Source organism: Gnatocerus cornutus, chromosome 8 (genome assembly GCF_029298725.1).
Source record: "Gnatocerus cornutus isolate USDA-ARS CGAHR chromosome 8, icGnaCorn1.1, whole genome shotgun sequence".
Lineage (NCBI taxonomy): Eukaryota > Metazoa > Arthropoda > Insecta > Coleoptera > Tenebrionidae > Gnatocerus > Gnatocerus cornutus.
Genome location: NC_142240.1, coordinates 10,633,772 through 10,653,189, shown reverse-complemented (window position 1 = coordinate 10,653,189; position 19,418 = coordinate 10,633,772). Strand labels below are relative to the sequence as shown.

The window sequence follows — 19,418 nt, the reverse complement described above, 5'->3', positions numbered from 1 at the left end:
AAAGGACACCAAAAATCGGGAGAGTGTTTAGCACCATTGCAGAGGTGAGTGCTGCATATTCTACAGTTTGCGTGACGAGCTTTTTTGGTTTCTTTACAGATGTTGAGTAATTTCTCGGAATGTTTGTTATAATCAGATTCGAAGGAGACGCAAGATTTTATAACCGAATCTGAAATGATGATGAGAAAAAAATTACGAAACATATAAAACTCACTGTTAAAGACCACATCTATGCAGCTATCTGTAAAACCGCGACAATGCATTTTGCCTGGGGTATCACAAGCAACAAATGAACCGGCCCAGTCTAAATCTTCTGGTATATTGAGGAGACAGTAGAAACAATCGAGACAGTTTATGGGAGGCTGCAGATACCCCAGGAGAAGTATAAAAAGAGCAAGGCTTCGGTGCAATGTCATTGTGTCAAATTTAACAAAGGAAACAATATAAGAAAAGAAATTGGAAGCCACTCGGATGCTGCGAGTTTAATATTTCCCGGAATATTAATTAATTTTTAGCATTAAAACATGTTAAAAAACGCCCTCTTCTTATTTTAACCGTTTCTTATAAAATGAAAACCACACCACTACAAAATATTCATGAAAACAATTGCAAACTATCATTTTCAAAATTACCGCTCTTCTTTTTCGGTTGGCGACACTGCGCCGTTCTAACCTCAAAATCAAAAGTGACCTTCAACATGTTATTTTCGATTTTTTTCCAGCCCTATTAATTCTTTTTTACTTTCAAACCGTCCACACCTAGTCCAGGTACTTTTTCTTTAAATATATTTACGAGAAAATTCTCCACTTTCTAACCTCATTTTCCAGCACCATGAAAGTGGTGGCCTTGATCAGTGGGGGCAAAGACAGCTGCTTTAACATGATGCAATGCATTGCTGCCGGTCATGAAATCGTCGCTCTAGCTAATATAACCCCCCACAACAAATCTGAGCTTGATAGTTACATGTACCAAAGTGTGGGTTTTGAGGCTATTGAGTTTATTGCAGCAGCTATGGATTTACCCCTTTATAAAGAAACTACACAAGGGGTTTCTAGTCAACAGGGCAAAAACTACGAGCCCACGACTGATGATGAAGTTGAAGACTTATTTAAGGTTTTGAGCGCCGTCAAACGTGACCTAGATATAGAAGCTGTGTCTGTGGGGGCCATTCTGTCTGATTACCAACGCGTTAGAGTAGAGAATGTGTAAGTTGAATGCCGGTAACGCTTCAAAGTTACTTTTTTTTTATTGCAGATGTATAAGACTGGGACTAATACCATTGGCATATTTGTGGCAGCGCGATCAAAAAGATCTCCTTGCGGAAATGATCAGATGTGAAGTTGACGCTGTCGTTATCAAAGTGGCGGCTTTAGGATTGGACCCCGGGAAGCACCTAGGGCGCAGTCTCAGCGCCCTCCAATCCCATTTACTAGCAATGAACGAAAAATACGGCTTGAACGTTTGTGGCGAAGGGGGCGAATATGAAACTCTAACTCTTGACTGTCCACTCTTCAAAAGTAGGCTAGTAATGTATACTTTACATCCTTCTCTCCCCCAAAAACGTCAGTTTTCATCCCTTCTAGCGACGATTCCGAGGTTGTCCTCCACTCCAACGACCCCATCGCCCCCGTTGGTTTCCTCAAACTAAACAAACTCAGTCTAGAGACCAAAAGACCCCTTCTAGATCTCCAAGCTCGACTCAATGGTCTCCCCTTAAAAGACAGCGATGGTTACGTCACCGACTACGGCGTGGAGGCTTCAGACTTCAGCGATGATGACGACAAATCAGCCGGATCCACTGAAGACTGTGCCATTAGTTTCGAGACATTGGAACAAGAACCCTCGGAGGTTAAAAGTAACGACGGCTGGCTGTGGATCAGTGGGATCCAAGGCCGATCATCTAACTTCCGGGAAGCTATGGAAGAAGCCACTCAACTATTAAAGTGTAGGTATGCGACTGGGCCAAATGGGGCGCCAGTCGGACTAAAACGTTGGTAGTATTGGCGTCCCATGAAGACGTTAGTTTAATTATAAGTAAATTTTACCACAGCCATCTTGATCAAGAACGAACAAACGATACAGGATGTCTGCTCGGTGGTGTTGTACGTCTCAGACATGGCGCGGTATGGAGAGATAAATCAAGTTTATTGCGAGACTTTTAATCACGTCAATCCACCCAGTAGGGCTTGTGTCGAGGTGCCCTCTTGTTTTCCTGTTATTTTGGCGGCGTTGTCGTGGTCGCAGCCGCAGAACAATTCGGGGGATTTCCCGATAGAAAGGTAAAGACTTTTCTACTGCCCGCGTGCGGGAAGTGATCACCTTCTTCTTTAGACATACGATGCACGTTCAAAGCCGCTCCCACTGGGCGCCGTCAAACATAGGCCCTTATAGCCAAGCGGTTCGAATTGGCGAGCTTTTGCATCTCGCTGGCCAAATCGGTCTAATTCCTGGAACCTTAGAACTAGTAAAAGGAGGAATCAAAGCCCAGTGCCAATTAGCATTAAGACACGTCGGACGCCTACTCAAGGCGGTAGATCCAAACGTGAATTTAAGAGATGTGGTCCAGGTATAGGTGCCCTTTTGAAAACCGATTCCCTTACTATTTCTTCCAGGGAGTTTGTTATGTGACCGAACTGTCTTTCGTGGAACACGCGCGCAAGTTGTGGGAAGAAAAAACGAACAACGCCATCGTCAACTACGTCGTCGTCAGTCAACTGCCAAAGGGCGCTTTAGTGGAGTGGCACGTTTGGGCGCATCGGCATAACAACCAGTTTGAATGTAAGATTAGATCGCTCTTTGAACAAACTTGATTATTTCTTGTAGATGAAGAGACGGGCAAGTGTTTCGAGGGGTACTCAATCTCTATTTATCGCCGTTGGAACTACGAAAACGACATCGCAGCTATTGTTTGTTACGTCGATAATGCGGAGGACCAAGAACTGAGCGAAGACGTTTTTATAGAAACTGTTGACTACACGCTGCAGAAATTGAAGCAAGGTCATGAAAACGACGCCACTTCAGTTTACAATTTTTATATTTTTTATTCCCGACTGAAAATACGTAGTCTCAAAGTGGAGTATCTCCAAAATCTCGCCAAAAAAACGGCACTGGCTTACACGCTTGTACCTGTGAAATTTGTCAAAAGTGAAAGTACTTATTTGTCGATTTGTGGAGTCAGGAACCAGTGATTTTATGTGCTTGTTATTTTGTTGGTAAATAAAGTTTATTATATACAAAAAGTGTTTGAAAGAAAAGACGGTTTAATAGTGAGAAATGTTTATTTCTGCAATTCTAAAACAATGATTTATGCATAATAAAATATTTAATAATAAAAGGAACCCCGAAGTCACGTGTCTAACGATAAGTATTTTTTTTAATATACACGACATTTCTACAGACACCATAGGGTCTGATTTTATATACACTTGATATTTTTTATTTACAATTAAACAATAACAAAATAAATAAAAGTAATGTTGACTTCAGATCTATAATTACACATAATATGGAGAAATCTTAGCTGGATTCGGGTCAGACGGGAGCAAAGAAGAAAATTGCACCTACGGACTAAGTTTAAAATTTACTCTTTTATGTAAAATATTAAGATAAATAAAATTAAGTACACATAATCACATCGTTATGATACTAAATCTACGTAGGTTAAAGAAAAACATTACCGTAAAATGGAAGAAATGAACGTCTTTCCTTTGTAGATTCGAAAATTTTGTTTACTAACACCAATTAAAATCTCTGAGCGATTCAAGTCGAATATTCTAAGACAAATATGTATAACTCTTATTTACAAATACACTCGATTTGCTAAGTACATAGCTATAAACAATGAAAACACGATTTTAAACGGTTCTATTGTTTTTTTGTATTTTTTCTCTTTATTTATTTACAATCATTATTGCCGTCTTTAATACTACCAAACCCGAGAAAAGACCGTTTAAATTTGCAGCATTGGATCACAGCACAATCGTGATGTTTAGTCTTAAAAAGGGGGATTAGAAAGACGATAATCAAGCGCGATAACGCGCGAACGGCCTTAAAATTTTATCTCTTTTAAGGACTAGCACCTTCTCCAATCGTTCACAACCTTTCGGGAGTAAATAGCTAAGAAATTCAGTCGATTTTACGAACAAACCTTCGCTTCGGGTAATTACAGGGCTTTCACCCAAGCTGCGGGGACCCATTGAGGCTCTCTTTCCAAACTGTTGATTTCGCTCAACAACTGGTGGTAAGCCCGCTCTGTGTCATTATTTATGATTATCATATCAAAGAAATGCCCGTACTTGTCCTCCATTTCTCGAGCCTTCTCTATAATATCCTTCAATTCTTCCTCCTACAAAAAAACATGTAGAAAAGAACCCAAAACAACGTGAACAAACTCACTTTGTACGTTTCACCGTTGCGGATTTTCTTCTGACGTAACTTTTCGAGACTAGGAGGCGCCACGAAGACCACGTAAGGTTTCAAATCCGACGTTCGCAGAATTTTGAGACTTTGAGGGTGAAGATTCAATACGCAAATCTTCCCTGAATTGACCACCGATCGAATGGCGTCCAAAGAAGTTCCATAATACGCTTTTTCATATTCTCCGTGTTCTACGAACTTTCGGGATAAAATGTCGGCTTCGAACTGGGCGCGTGTTATAAAGTGGTAATCTTGGCCATCCACTTCGTTTTCTTTTCGCGCTCGGGAAGTGTCTAAAGAGAAAAACAAAGTTAGATTGTGATGGAAAACTCAGGAAACTATCTTACGCGGAATGGCGGCGGCGAATCTCTCCGAATCCTCCATGAGTCGTTGCCTTAACTCATGTCGGCCAATGTTAGGAGGTCCAATCAAAACAATCGGCCTCTTATTATTCGCTCTGGGATAATACAGTGAAACTTCTTCATACGTTAAAATCTCTTCAGGATCGTGTTCATCTACAGCGTTGGCATAAATGGGATACCCGCCTTCGCTGTAAGCCCCCTTCTTTTTCTTTCTTTTTGCCGTTTTCCCGCACAACAACGTCGATGACTTTCTCTGTGGCCTAGCCATTCTTTCTTCCGCTGCCAGTCTCATACTCTCCCTGTAATGCTGGAAGGACTGCGAAGGCACCAGTCCTGCTAGTGTCTGGTCTTCTTCTCCTTCTCGATACGCTTGCCACCAGTTGGGGTCGTCCTGACTGATGACATGAAGAACGTCACCCTTCTGGAAGCTAATGCCGAGTTCGCGGCAGGGTATGTACATATCTTCCTCAGGGTCGTAGTCGAAGTGGGCACGGACGTGAAGAACCGAATCACGACCAGTGTGAGAACGAGCTTGGGACGCTGGCACTATAAGGAAGGTCAACGTGCCTTCCATTCCTTGGAGGATGTCGCAGACGGCATTTACGCTTTTACCGCGCATTTCGATGCCGTTGACTTCGAGGATTTCGTCGCCTTCGTGGAGAAGACCGCTTTTATCCGCGGCACCGCCACGCACCACGCGACCTGCATCAAGAAATTAACTCCTGTGGTGACAAACAAAGAAAAATCGTACCTATAACCACCGCGTCGCCTTCATTCCGAACTGTAGCCCCGAGTGGCTCCGTGCTCTTCTCAATCTTAATAATTTTGATGTTATCCTCTTGGAAGCGATGGTCGGGTATAGGCTGCGGGGGAGGTTCCACCGGGGGCACTCCTGGCGACGTGGAATCAGGCGGCAACGTGGAAGCAACACCGTCATGAGCAACCATGAGGGCTTCCAACTCATACCCTGTTAATAGGCTGGCCAATTCCACGGCGTAAGCACTTTGCGAATTCGCTAAGGCATCTAAGCAGTCTCTGAGGGCAGTCTGAGCAGTAGGCGCCGGTCGTGGGGTCGTCCTCGAGCGCACTGTTTGAACTTTATTATGAACGGCCAACGCACGACCAAACTGTGGCGAAAGAAGGAGTGACTGGACGGCGGCGACGCGACCTTCTAACCCACCAAGACCGCCACCAGCGCCGGCTTTTTTGAGCTGAAGTTGAAGACGCTGAACTGACGTCACCAAGTCACCGTATCCTACAGAAGCAATAAAACAGTCACATAGTAAAGAGTTGAGCTTTATAGCCGCAATGGTAATTAAGTTGAGACGCAATTGAATGCAAAATAGTTGAAATTCAGCATGCGTCGATGGAACACACGGAAAGTTAACTTTTCCTAATGGCATTAAAGTCTCCTCGTCCGGCGCATCCGCCGGAAACATGCGTCACCACGTTTGTATTATAATCCCCCAACTCACCGTAAACAGTGTGTACCACTTCTTTTTCCGCTGCAGTGGCCGGCGTCGTCGACCTGGAGGACTCTTGGTTCTCGTCTTCGGCGAATGCATCGTTAACGCTACCTTGAGGGCGACTCTCCAAAGCCAAGAGCTTCCTAGAACCGCGCAACGATCGATTCAAAAACTCAGCCTGAGCAGCGATTCTATCTTCTTCTTCTTTTCGCTTCCGGATTTGCTCCTAGAAAGTCAAATCAAAGTCAACACGCCCGAAGAAAAGACCAAGACACCTTATCAATGTTGTTATTATTATTATTGTAGACAACATTGGCACTCGGCATTCTTTTTACAAGTAAAGTGCCACCGACGCCACCACATTGATAGAAAAAACAAACTTTAAAACGCACCGCTCGCACACCTGTGCTAAGTAATCAATAAAACGAAGAGGGGGCTAAGCAGACCACGTGTGTTGAACAGTGATAGGCTGAAAGTTTGTTAAGTCACTTTTTCGTACAGGTCCCCACTCTTATCACATGCAAGTGGAAGTAAATATAGATAATGACGCATAATAATATAACGTGTAAATAATGTTTGGGTCAGGTACGTGCAGGAACAAGAGAGTGTCACGTGGATAGCCCAAACAGACACACCCTGTATATTGCCTTAGGGCAACCAGAGTCGAATTGCGCTACAACTGGTTTCGAAAATGTGTCGTGACATGACTCACACTAGGAATGTGTTTTACAATACAAACACTGGCGAATCCTGGTGATTTGAATGAGTGGTGATGGAGCATCGGCGAGTATGAAGCAAGCGCATTTTTTAATGTTTGCATAATTTTACATGGGAATTACGCCATAAATATTGACTAACCGCAAATAAAATAAAAATTAAATAAACAAGTTTTGCCATCAGTTTATAGTTCATAATTAATGCAACAGGCAGTGGCGGCACGTGAGGTTAATTTTTTATCATTACCTGATATTTCTTGATGCTGTCCAGCTGCTCCCTCGTCGGCTCCGCGGTTGTCGGCGTAGTCACCGGCGTCGCCGTCGTCGTCACATTATTATTATTATTCGTTATCCTCGCCGGCAGTTGCGGCGCCGGCGTCTTGTTCACTATTCTTCCATCTTTCTCCACTTTGAGATGATCTCTAGGAGGTGGTACTGGTTTGGTGACCGGTGGAACCGGCGTCGTCGCTGGCGTCGTCCCATTTACTCCGCTCTGAAACAACCAAACAATTTGTTACTGCTGTTACTACAACTCAAAGTTTTGTAATTCATGGGTTAGTCGGTTAATGTTCCTCCATTGCATGCGGTGGGTTTACCTTCGATGGAAACTTGGGTGGTGTCTTCTTCCTTTCGACGAAATTATCGGGGACGTCGATGGCACGTTCCTGATTCACATCAACGGGACGCTCTTCAAAAGTTACGCCCAAGAGGCGGTCGTAACCTACCTAAGTTTGGATGTGTGATGAATGAAAGACGAGGCGCAGTTACGGAAATCTTCAAATTTGGGCGATTAACAGGGTTTTACAGACTTTTATAAAAACACGAGCAATTTTGATTACGATTGTCTATTTTGAGTCACAGAAGATAATGCCAGAAGTACGAAAATAGAAAATATGACAAAATCGGAGCACTACTAAAAAGATTTTTGGCGGAATTGCAAAAATTTGTATTACAAACTTTGCAGTTATGTTTGTGATATGATTTGCTCTCTTGGCACTTCAACATTATGTCTCCAGTTTTGTTTATGTTTTTATCAAGACAACTCTTAAGCATTTCATCTATAAATCATTGTCAAAGTCAGAAAACCTGGAAGAACATTCTTACTATAATAGATCAAGTGAATACACAAATCCAGCTTATTGGGACAGTGCCAAATGTACAGAACTCCACAAGAATGGCTAACACTGTGGATGTCGTTCGAGCAGTAGAAACACTTAATGCAAACCCCAACTTGCCACGTTAAAACAAAAAAGATCACACAAAATTTTGAGTGTAGATTCATCTTGACTTATGTCAATCTGTCATCGCCCACATTTGAGTAACCATCATGTCCCTTACCTGCAAAATCGGTTTCGGCGGTGGATACCTTGGCGGCGTTTTATTTCGGGCTATGAAGGTGTCGGGGACATCCACCGCCATTTCTCTATGGGGTCCGTTGTCTCCCGACAACATCATCACCATGTTGTATCCCAAATTGTCGTCCAGTTCGTCCGGTGGCTTCTTCACGGGGTCTAAATCTCCGTCGAGCACCACGATGCTCGAACCAGAGCGTCGTCGTGGCCTGGAAAATTTACCATTCAGCATTTTTTTCCAATACTGCGACAACAATACTACATAATTATTAGGTGGGTACGGTTGTGTCACTGACAGATGCACGTATACGTAACAATGAACAAATAAATACTTAATAGCTGGTGTTACGTAAATTATAATTGCTTGTCGACAGAAAAAAGACTGATGAAAATGTTTCGATATTGCGGGAGATAATTCAACGTTTGTTGTAAATTGCCGAGAACTGTCAATCGTAATAATTATCTGTCATGTACATTATCTCGCCTGTTGCAAAAAGTTTCTTCCGCAAGAAACTGCTGTTAGTTACAAAAATTGAACTCATTAGTATTAAACTCGGTCACAGTACGCTGAGGCTTTTTGTCCTGCAACATAATAGTTAAAAATTACTACCAACAGCTCTAAGAAGTACGTTTTGTTCTTCACACCTCCTCAAACTTGAATTTTATACCATATGAGCAAAAAAACTTTAGATAAAGGGTGGCTGTCTACAAACTTTTGTTTTGGAAACGTATGTCGGCTTTTGTTGTCATACCCAATCATATGTGCTTGAATCTTTGATGTCTTCGGCTCTTTGAACTTCTTGTTCTGCCAGAACCATTGCTACGATGCACGCTCCCGATTTCTTCAAATAACTGCACACCAATCCATACCATAATAAAATAATCACCATCCAAAGATGCCATGCCGAGAACTGTCAAATTTTGACGGCTTAGTTTAGACAATCAACGACAAATTCATTTGTTTTTCATGGCCTCCTATTATCTAAAATTTTGTTGCTCATACGGTATAATCTGCAAAAGGTGAATGTTTCATGCCAGACACGAAACCAGACGTCCCAAATTCTTAAATAACTAGAAAGTGGTACCAAGTTTCTTTTCAAAAAGATGAGTTTTCGGAGGTACCAGTTTAAAAACAATAACTTTTTATTCACACTGAAAACCTTTTAATTGCGGTGTCATCGCATCCGCCGCATGAACCATTCTTCCTTAATTAACATTTTTTATCAAGATGCAAATTAAAGAGACAAAGACCTGAGAAGCGTTCTTTGGTTGGTTTCTTAATTTTGATCCCAAACTCTCGTACGTGACCGGATTATTTTTGTCATGATTGTAGTACCAAGAAACCGAAGAACAGGCGCCATTTTTACCTGCTTCCTCAGGTAAGTGCGTCCAAGTTCCGTTTACAATAGCACAACCGTCTAAAGAATGCACTTAAGATGTTACAGGTAATTTGTGTTAAGTATCGACCTTCATTTTTTTAGTTTTGGTCCAGTGATTTCAGATGAGCAGTGCATGATAATTAGCATTACCCTTGAGAGAAAAAGAATACAAAACAAGGTGAAGCCTTTGACGACTTGTGCGTAAATAAAACCAAAAGATCGTCCCCACGCACTTTTACTTTTGATCAAGTCGTTCCACCGGAAACCTAAGAAATCTTCAAGGTGAAACAAAAATTCTATGGTCATGTTGTCTTAATTACTACACGTCCGACAAGACAATTTATTCAAATTAGTCTTTAAAAAATAGAAACTCATCGTAATCTCATTGTTCAACTTTCTTGCCAAGACTTCACTAATTACTACTTGATCGGTGAAAGTGCCGTCCTCACCAATACAACTTAAGGATCCTCATCTTGGTCAAAATCACCCTCAACTACCATTACACCACTGAACCCACAAACACCGACTTCTTCGCGTTGACTGACTGTGGAACAAGTGGGTGTGCTGGGCAGGTACAAGGAAAACAGTTTTGATAAGACACAGAGCACCACAACCGTATACGATTACCTCCGGACTCTATCTTTCACTCCGATCGACCAAACAAATAACAAGGGCATTCCTGCGAGTATTACTCCCTGCGACGCGCCGATTACGGAGAAAATTCCGATTTTCCCACCATTATACAGGGTCTATCAGAACTAGCGGACCAAAATGAAACGATGTATTCACAATCTTCTGGGAATAATTGGAAAAATGTTTAAAAAAATCCATCTTTAATAGTGATCAGAAAATGAACAATTTAAACTAACCAATCGTGTTGCTGATGTTAAGTTACCTGAAAATTAGCTTTTCCTGCTTTATTTGTAACTATGGATGCATCTTAAATATTTTTGCATTGTTGTTACACTGACGTAATTTTTTAGGTGACGTCTTCTCATAAAAATTGACAAGTTTATTTTAAGACCAACAAAATGAAATAATAAACTCAAACTTTAAAATTAACAGAATCCGAAACACAGATTAGTAAATGAATACAGAAATAACAAAAATGAATGAATTAGCGGTATAAATTTGAAAAAATAGGTAAATATTTAGTTTTTAAAGTAAATGTTCAAAATTTCTTCCTTCCACTTGAATGCACAGAGCAGCTCTTCTCAGTAGACTTGCCCTAGCATTACCGACCATTTCAGCTGTTATTGAAGCAAATGCTTCTTGAATGCGGTTTCTTAACACGTTAATATTTTCAGGCATATTTCGGTACACCAAATTCTTGACGTGTCCCCAAAGGAAAAAATCTAAGGGCGTAAGGTCTGGCGACCTGGGGGGCCAACGTCTTGGGCCTCCGCGGCCTATCCATGCATTAGGAAATCTAACATCTAAATGGTTCCTAGTTACATTTGCAAAATGTGCTGGGCATCCATCATGTTGGAACCGAATATTGTTAATGTCAACATTTCTTAATCTTTGTAGAGGAATATTGTCTAGCAGCATGTCCAAATCATCAACTAAAAAATTTGTATAAATTTGGCCGTTGAGTCTGGCGGGAAATTCGTACGGGCCAACCTGAAAGAATGTGATGTTTTATAATTGCGTATAACTTGTTCTCAAAACAATTTACTATGGCGTTCCCAAAAATTCCAGCCCAAAGATTGACAGAAAATCTTTGCTGGGGATTACTTTGCCTGAAGACGTGCGGATTATCTCGCCCCCAAACATGAAAATTTCTTTGATTGAAAAATCCATCTTTTTGAAAGCAAGATTCGTCTGTAAACAATATGCTTTTGACGAAGTTCTCATTTGCTTCATGTTCCCGCAGAAGCCAAGTACAAAACTCCACTCTTAGAGGATAATCTTCCGGCGTAAGACATTGCACTTTAGTATAATGAAATGGGTGCATTCGTTCGTCTTTAAGAATACGTTGAACAGAAGAGGTGGACATTTCAAGATTTCTGGCCACAATACTAATGCTCGTTTCAGGTTCCTCTTCAAAAATCTCAATAACCGCTTCCTCGTTGTCCACGGTTCTCGCAGTTCTTGGGGCACCCCCAACCTCCCTTCTGCATACTTTTAAATTACCAGATTCTCTTCCTCTCTGTACTAATCTTAAAATAACATTTCGGCTAGGCTGTTCCCTATTTGGAAAACGAAGTGCGTATTGCTGGATAGTAGCTGTTGCACTGCGATTACACTCTCCATACAACAAGACCATATCAAAATATTCTTCCGGGGTAAACATAATTAATTATTAAATACAATGAAACCACAAATCAACGTTTGGAATGACTGTCTAATTGTCAGAAATACTTTGTTATGACATAACAGTCAATTATTTTTTGCAACAATTAAATAGGTTTCTATGGTAAAAAATATATGTTTTAAGGTAATTTTACATCTACAACACGATTGGTCAATTAAAACCGTTCTTATTTTAAAAGCCAACAAGAATGGATTTTTTTAAACAATTTTCTCTTTATCTGCAGAAGATCATTTATCCATGGGATGATTTTGGTCCGCCAGTTCTGATAGACCCTGTATACTTCCGACGAAAAAAGAGGGACTGAAGCGGACGCTTGCGGCGCACTTAAAAAATTTAGCGGGCATTTTTCGCCCCCATTGGGGAAATTCCTTGTGAAGAGAGCGTGGAAATCGTGATTGGACTCGCATTAATTAATTGGTTGGAGCGGTAATAATAACATTATAAATTTGTGAAAAGAAGAATGGATTTTTCCAGAAATAACTTTTTTAGGGCACAGACACCATCAATTATAATTAGAAGTCTGTTTTTAGTAGTGGCGGTAGTACATGACAGGTATAAGCAACAAATGTCACTGGTGATATTTATCATGCACAGGAAACTGAATTATTTTGATCATACGGTTCTCATTGTTGGATACGAAGAGCAATTTATAGATGAACTTTGTTCTGTTGTGCACGCAAGGAGGTCGTTTATTTTTGAAAAAGTGGTGCGTTCAACTTCAATTTTCAAATATAGGCACGACAATTTTAGCTCTTTCACGGATGCTTCATTCATTCGAAACGTCTCTCTTTTCTATACTTGTTAAATAATGCATTCTTGTCTGATATTGACAATGACACATTCTGTTAGATAGCTTTTTCATTCATGCTGGTCTATATTTGCACTATAACTATTATTTGTCTATTAACGCGTTCAGTGTTACGATTGTAAACGTAAACGAAGACTTCTTTTTCCAAGCAAAAAAGTGCTCCAAATTTTAATTCATAATATTCTCGATAACCAAAGATTAGGTATGATCTAATCACTTTCAAATTAGTCCATTTTTGTGGATAAAAACTCGGTACTTCCTTACTAGTACTACCGCAATCAATTCCTATTACATCACAGCATTAGCATAGGTGTAAATTCGTGTCGTTTTTGTCCTGTGAATTACAATAAAAACAACTCAAAGTGGTGTTTTTTACATACGTTGAGCCTAACCAGATCATATCAAATATCCGAAAGCTGACCTCTTTGAGAAAGAGATCCATTCAGAGTGTGAGAAAATTCGCCATAGTTATTTTTTACGCAATTAAAGATTTATTTTTCCTTAAAGCCGACATTCCTCAGCTTCTTGGTCCAGGTACACGCAAGACACACCTGTCTACCTAACAATGACCCTCCCACGCCCCCCGCCCTCCGACTTCCATGTAAAAATGAATCAGTCTCGCACAGCTCCACGGTCATAAGAGACGTCAACGAAACTCCGTCGTTCCAAAGACATTGTATGCTAATATCCGCCCACCAAACCGAAAGCTCTGACTCGGTCGGTTTCACTTATAAAATTACCTGTTCTCTCCTTCAACTCCCAGCTTATTATTATTGCTCTCGACGATAGCCGTCGTCTTGAACTTATTGTCTTCGGCGCCGATCAACAGCTCGGTTCTTCCATTCTGGAAGGGCGACGACGCTCTTCTGTCGCCAGGTTTCCGGACTTCTAACGCTTGCTGAGTTGGACTTTCTTTTACATCGACGGCTCGGACATCGTTGCCCAATTTGGGAACGATGAAATCTGTCGTGTCGTGACCGTTGGGAAGAAGTTTGGGGGTCGCACTAACTTCTTTGGTGGCTACTACCGAAATAGTGTTGGCTAAAACGGAACCGCCGCCTCCGCTTCCGCTTTCCGATTTGCTGCTTGCGGTGGGGTTGTTGTTTAAATTTTCGGTAGCCGTTAAAGACGTCACGTAAATGGGCGTGTTGTTGATGAAGCCGTTGAGTTCTTCGCTTGAAGTGGTCTGCTGGTTTAACTGGAAACAAAAGGAACCGATATTGTAAAGCTAGAATTACAAAAAATTTAGAATGACAGGGAAACAATAAAAGCATGTTGTCCCTTCAGCATCTGGTGCTCCTGGCGCCAGACCGGTGACAAATTGAATGACAAGTGGAAAAAAATTGCTCTCACGAAGAGGCGGAGAACCTCTGCTATTTGCATTTTCTGAATGAACGCCCTTCATTAACTGCCTTGGAAATAATTATTCGGTGATTTTTCAAGTTTTAATTTGTCTGCCTGAAACAAGACTCGGCGCTTTTTCTTTTCTTTGCAGTACCTCTGTTAAAAGTCATCCGGACTATGACAAGAATAATAGTCTGTTTTACGTCAAAGTCGTTGCTCTTATCTCTAACCTGAAGAGCTTGTTGATGTACACATGTGGCTAAAGAACTGTTAGGCGGGCTCAAAAGATAACGTGCGATGTCTAAAGCAATAGTGGAGTGGTTTTGTGGACGATTAACTCGAGATAAAACAATCTTGGTGCACTGCAGAGGCGTAATTTGACCGCTTTTCGTTAAATTTAACCCGAGAAATTTTGGACAGAACTACATAAAATAAAATACAGTGGTGTCATGACACTATCACAAGAGAATTCATTTAATTTATTAGGGGATGAAATGAGAATGGACACTACAAAAATTACCGTAAATCGTTCTTCCACTGCCACAACTTTCAAATGATTCAAAATTAAACTATTTGTTACACTGAAGCTGTATTGTTATTAACCCGATACACCCACAAATCTACTTCAACCGTCACGTGGTTATTTAATTATTCCGTGAAATCAACGATTTACAAATTAGAGAGGAACGTTCTAAAACACGTATGTGTTACGACGAAATTATGAAATCGCAGAAATTTGTACTGAATCGGGATTGAAATTGAGCAAAAATTTGACATAAATTTAAAAACAAATTATTTTAGTAGTATGTTTGTATAATAGAAGTGTGGATTTTATATTAGTCATTTTCTCTGGAAGTTTATGTAATTTTATATAAGCTGAATTGTAACCACAGTTATGAAATTTATGACTACGCATTGTTTCGAGTGTCAAATTAATTATTTACAAAAGGTTGAACTTTGCCGGATTTTTTTGAAGAACCACAATTTTTTTTGCTAGCTGTAAGAAGAAATTTTATTTAACAAATTTCATATTCTCACATAGTTATCTTTTTGTATGTACCAATGGACCAATGGACTCTCTGTGAGCTAGGATGTTTTTTTAATTTTTTACCTGTTGCGACAGTTTGGTCATGTCGACGGGCTTGACGCGCTTGAGCGCTGTGAGCCGCTCCAGGCGTTCTTGAGCCTGCTGCTCCACGGCGATGACGAAGGCATCTTGAACGTTGCCTGCACACAAGTCTAGATCGACCGCTGCAACAGAGACCAAAAGTTCAGCAACTTTTTCAGCAAGTCAAACAAACACAGAAGCGCCCGAAGCATCTGCAACCCACCATTCACGCTACAACCAACAGGGGCTCAAGAAATTAAACTTGAATGTAAATAATCGTATCGTTTTTATCATCGTGACTCACATTCGTGGAAAATTGCATTTAACTCGTTATCTCTTCGTTGTCTTCCTGGTTTCGCGATGCCCCCCCTTAACCCAGTTCTGATCCAAGTGCCCCCCTCGAGTTCGGTGACCGGCAGCCGTCTAACTGTACAGGTCTCGCCTCTCTTGTGCAACAACGAAATTCCGCGATTTGCATGAGATTAAAAGGGCACAAATGGGCCGAAACCGACGTGTGCGTTTGACATTCATGAGTCACTTTCGCGTTTATCTAGCGAAACAAACACGAAACAATGCAAATTTACGCCCGGAATTTTAAGCACGGATCATTTTTTCGTGTCAAAAGCATGAATGGAATAATTGCGTGCTCTCAGAGCTAATTTAACCTCATTTAAGAGAACCAAAATTGAAACATGGAATTTGAGACTTTCTTTTACGCGGAGATGCCTCGAATTTTAGATTGTGCAACGGATTTTTCCCAAGTCGACCGATCACTCCGGGTGCGAACAATGCTCTAATGGGAATTTCTTTACAGACATTCTAATATTAAAATAATTTCTCTTCCGGGAACTCCGCTCGAATTCAGCAGGAAAATGCAGAGCCGTACACAACGCGATTTATGTATTTTAGACATGATGCTTAAATGCACACGACCTACTTCTGCACTATGTCAGGGGTGCATCAAGGAAGTAACCTTGCTCCCGTCTTACCATATGCCGACAATAACACAATTCTAGTCATTGATATCGGTCTTTTGTGCAGATGGTTAAGCTTGTTTATACAACGGCTCCGATAGGTTCAGATTACAATAATAACAAAAACATGTGTTTTCTTGGTCACTTTTCTGGGCGTTCTGGATAAACAGACAGCTCTTGTGCAAATATTGTTACTCCATTATATTTGTATTGCTCATTTTCCACGGAAGAGCATAAAGAGTTGATGACAGCTGTTAAAGCCACAATAACTTAATTGATGATCGAAAAAACACGCTTCCAATTACAGGATTAACAATGTTCAACTAAGAGTTTTTTGGCACCGGTAAATCAAAATGCACAAGACCTAAAGCTTTGAAGGATAAAAATGGATGGAAAAAGTAGTACCGATATACAGAATTTCCTTAAGAGAATCTAAAGGCTTCGGTTAAATTGAAACTGCTTATTCAGGATGAGGGTGAAAATAACCGAGAAAAACTAGAACAATTTGGAATTGGGTTGATATTAATAAGAATTGACGTCAAGTCTAGGAATCACATTTATCACCTAAAAATATTTTGTCTCTAAAATTACATCGACGTGTTGGTCATTTCCCCGGAACCGTGACTGTGCCCGCCAACTTTTGTGAACTTTATGACCACAAATCGCCATATAAGCCGTACAATGGTAAGGCGGAACCACAGTCAAATGGGTCATTACAACATTTGAATGGTTTTAGAACCCGTAAATATTCGGCATTGTGTAATTACCATTGATGACACCACAATTAGTCTCATCATATAACGAGCTGGTTGTTTTTCCAGGCTATTATTATTTCCGCTACCGATTAAGCGGCGATTTTCCAATGGCTTTTCTCTGTGAGAAGTCCTTCAACTTTCGAATGTTCCCCTGTATTTGCGTCTTCAGTCGGGGAATGTGCGGAATGTTTGTGTTTTCCATCACACCGTAACGTGTGTAAATAAATGTCGGGTCAAAGAAAGAATTCCATTTGGAGTTGGTTTAAAAATGACTGGACCAAAAACAGTACCATCGCAAAAATCCGCGTCGAACCAGCCTCTCTCGAGCTAGTTAGCCTTGACTTCAAGTTCAAACACGTCTCCGTTGCCTACTTGATTTTGAAATAATCAAAACAACGTATCGATTGTTTTCGTTGCACAAAACCGTGCGCAATTCGATTGTGCAAGGATTGGAGATGATGACATTTTAATATTGGCATTAGTCACCCCAATTTTCCACCCACAATGGCCAAAAAACGACGATCGATTTGCCTACCTCTCCGGGGGTGTAATTTGTAATCCAATAAGATTCAAGTGTATCCGATTAGGCTCACACTACACGCACTGCTCACATGCACCAACACAGTACCCACTTGGTTCTTTCGCGGATCGCGGTCAATCTGGTGAGTAAGCGGCACCAGAGAGTACACCTTTACCTGTTCGCCGTGGATCGAAAGCGGACGATGGTGGACGAGCTGATGGATTTAATTAACGCGGTGGGTACTGTTACGTAATAAGCGCATGGGGGTACATTTCGGACGTTTTGGGTACCTACCTAAACGGGCGCCACTGCGTCTCTTCACCCGCAAGCATATCGTTCGAGAGCGAATGCACTGAAAAAGGATAACACAATTAACAAAAAAGAGACAAGAAAAACATGTTCGATACTCATAGCTTACGACACAAAAGGACGATGCTCAAGATACGCGAACTTTCCCACATTTTTAAGGGTCACAAAATTTTATTTTTAAATCATTCATTCATTTGTTACTTATCCTCCGGCATAAACACCCACAACCCGTTTTTCACATTTTGACATTTAAACCAGTCGTATTTTGCTCAAAGGGCTTAAAAAGTGTTCATTATTCTATCATTACAAATTCTGTTATTTTCTCCCCGCACAATTTGTATGTCAAGGAGTTTCTTTAACAATGAAATGAGCGACTTTTGTGACTCAGACGCGCAATATTGATAACGACTGCAATTTTTATAGTGTCATGCTTAAAAATGAGTTTGCGGGAAACTGAAAGTGCAAAAGATTGTAAAATGTTTTTTCAATAACATTCGATAAGAATATCAATTTGTAAACATCATAAACACAGAAATTGAATACAAAAAGTTTTAGTATGAAGACTCCAGAAAAAAAGTTCTAATTAAGAATTGGGATCAACGCACTGTACACCATGAAAGAGCACAATCTCTAAGTGACAGGTAGTGTAAAATAATTTTATAACTGAACACAATTACCACGTAACTAGTTAATTGTCTTAATTACCGCCGATTCACGTAAAATAATGATAACACGACACGTAGAAAAGATTAAAAAATCAAAAACGGCATAATTTTGGCCCTCACGTCTCACCTGGTGTATATGACTAATGACTTCTGCGTGGCAAGCGTCTTCTAGCGTTTTTCCATTAACTTCCAAGATTTCGTCCCCAACTTCCAAGTTATCGTTATCTGCGGGTGAACCTGAAATCATGAAGAAAATAGTGGAGGAGGTAATAAACGTGTGCCAAAGTTGGCCTACCATAAAGTTTGATTTTCTTATCCTTGGTTTCGGCTAAGATTATGACATAGCCTCCTAGATCCACCATGATTCAAATGGCGAATCGTCTAAAAGGAGCAGTTTCGATCAGAAAAGTTCGATTGCGTGTCTCGCACCTAGCTACGATCTCGTTAATCTAGTTTTGAAAAATTCTCATATCACAAATAAAAAGATACGTCTAGCTTTGTGCGTAACGGTAACAAGTTAAAGAACAAAACCCGGCGAAAAAACGACAACTAAAAAGGAAAAGAACAGAAATTTCGAACCTCAGGTACTCGAAACGTATCGAAATTGTTTTAGGTAGTCCAAGTGCACGTAATATTTCCACCATTTGAAACGTTTTTTCAGTCCCATCGCATTTATAAACGATTTACCGTCACTGGAAGTTGCCATTTTCGCACTACATATTCTGGACGTTATGTGGCGAAAAACTCTCGGATCTGTGGTGGTGAGAGCACGACTCGAGTCATGATCGAACGAACACCACGGGTGTGGATTGAATCCCTCTGAGGAGAGGAACACTTCGAGATCAATAAGGTCCTTCCAGCTTCCAGCTATGCGCTCCCTCCCCCGAACCGCCCCCACCCGCCGCTACTTGGAAACGAACCGGTTCG

At 40.8% G+C, this 19,418-nt stretch overlaps 2 protein-coding genes across 3 annotated transcripts; one reads left to right on the top strand and one right to left on the bottom strand.

The window, feature by feature from the left end:
* The first annotated feature begins 623 nt into the window (after positions 1-623).
* Positions 624-3,220, top strand: LOC148169720 (uncharacterized). The gene is made up of 8 exons (XM_088043004.1): positions 624-767; positions 828-1,205; positions 1,255-1,530; positions 1,584-1,945; positions 2,051-2,279; positions 2,332-2,566; positions 2,613-2,778; positions 2,824-3,220. The coding sequence occupies exons 2-8, from the start codon at positions 832-834 to the stop codon at positions 3,186-3,188; spliced, it is 2,007 nt and encodes a 668-aa protein (XP_087899130.1). The 5' UTR covers positions 624-767; positions 828-831; the 3' UTR covers positions 3,189-3,220.
* An 843-nt stretch (positions 3,221-4,063) lies between these two features.
* Positions 4,064-19,073, bottom strand: sdt (MAGUK p55 family member stardust). 2 transcript variants are annotated; one of them, XM_088043768.1, is made up of 13 exons: positions 18,787-19,073; positions 18,619-18,728; positions 17,812-17,869; positions 15,272-15,411; positions 13,557-14,014; positions 8,299-8,521; positions 7,557-7,685; positions 7,208-7,453; positions 6,254-6,470; positions 5,530-6,033; positions 4,764-5,480; positions 4,396-4,709; positions 4,064-4,345 (listed from the first exon to the last, which is right to left on the bottom strand). In XM_088043768.1, exons 1-13 carry the CDS (start codon positions 18,851-18,853, stop codon positions 4,163-4,165), a joined length of 3,366 nt encoding a protein of 1,121 aa, XP_087899894.1. In that variant the 5' UTR covers positions 18,854-19,073; the 3' UTR covers positions 4,064-4,162. The 2 variants fall into 2 exon arrangements, with proteins under 2 accessions (XP_087899894.1, XP_087899895.1); XM_088043769.1 differs by lacking the exon at positions 7,557-7,685.
* Positions 19,074-19,418: the final 345 nt, after the last annotated feature.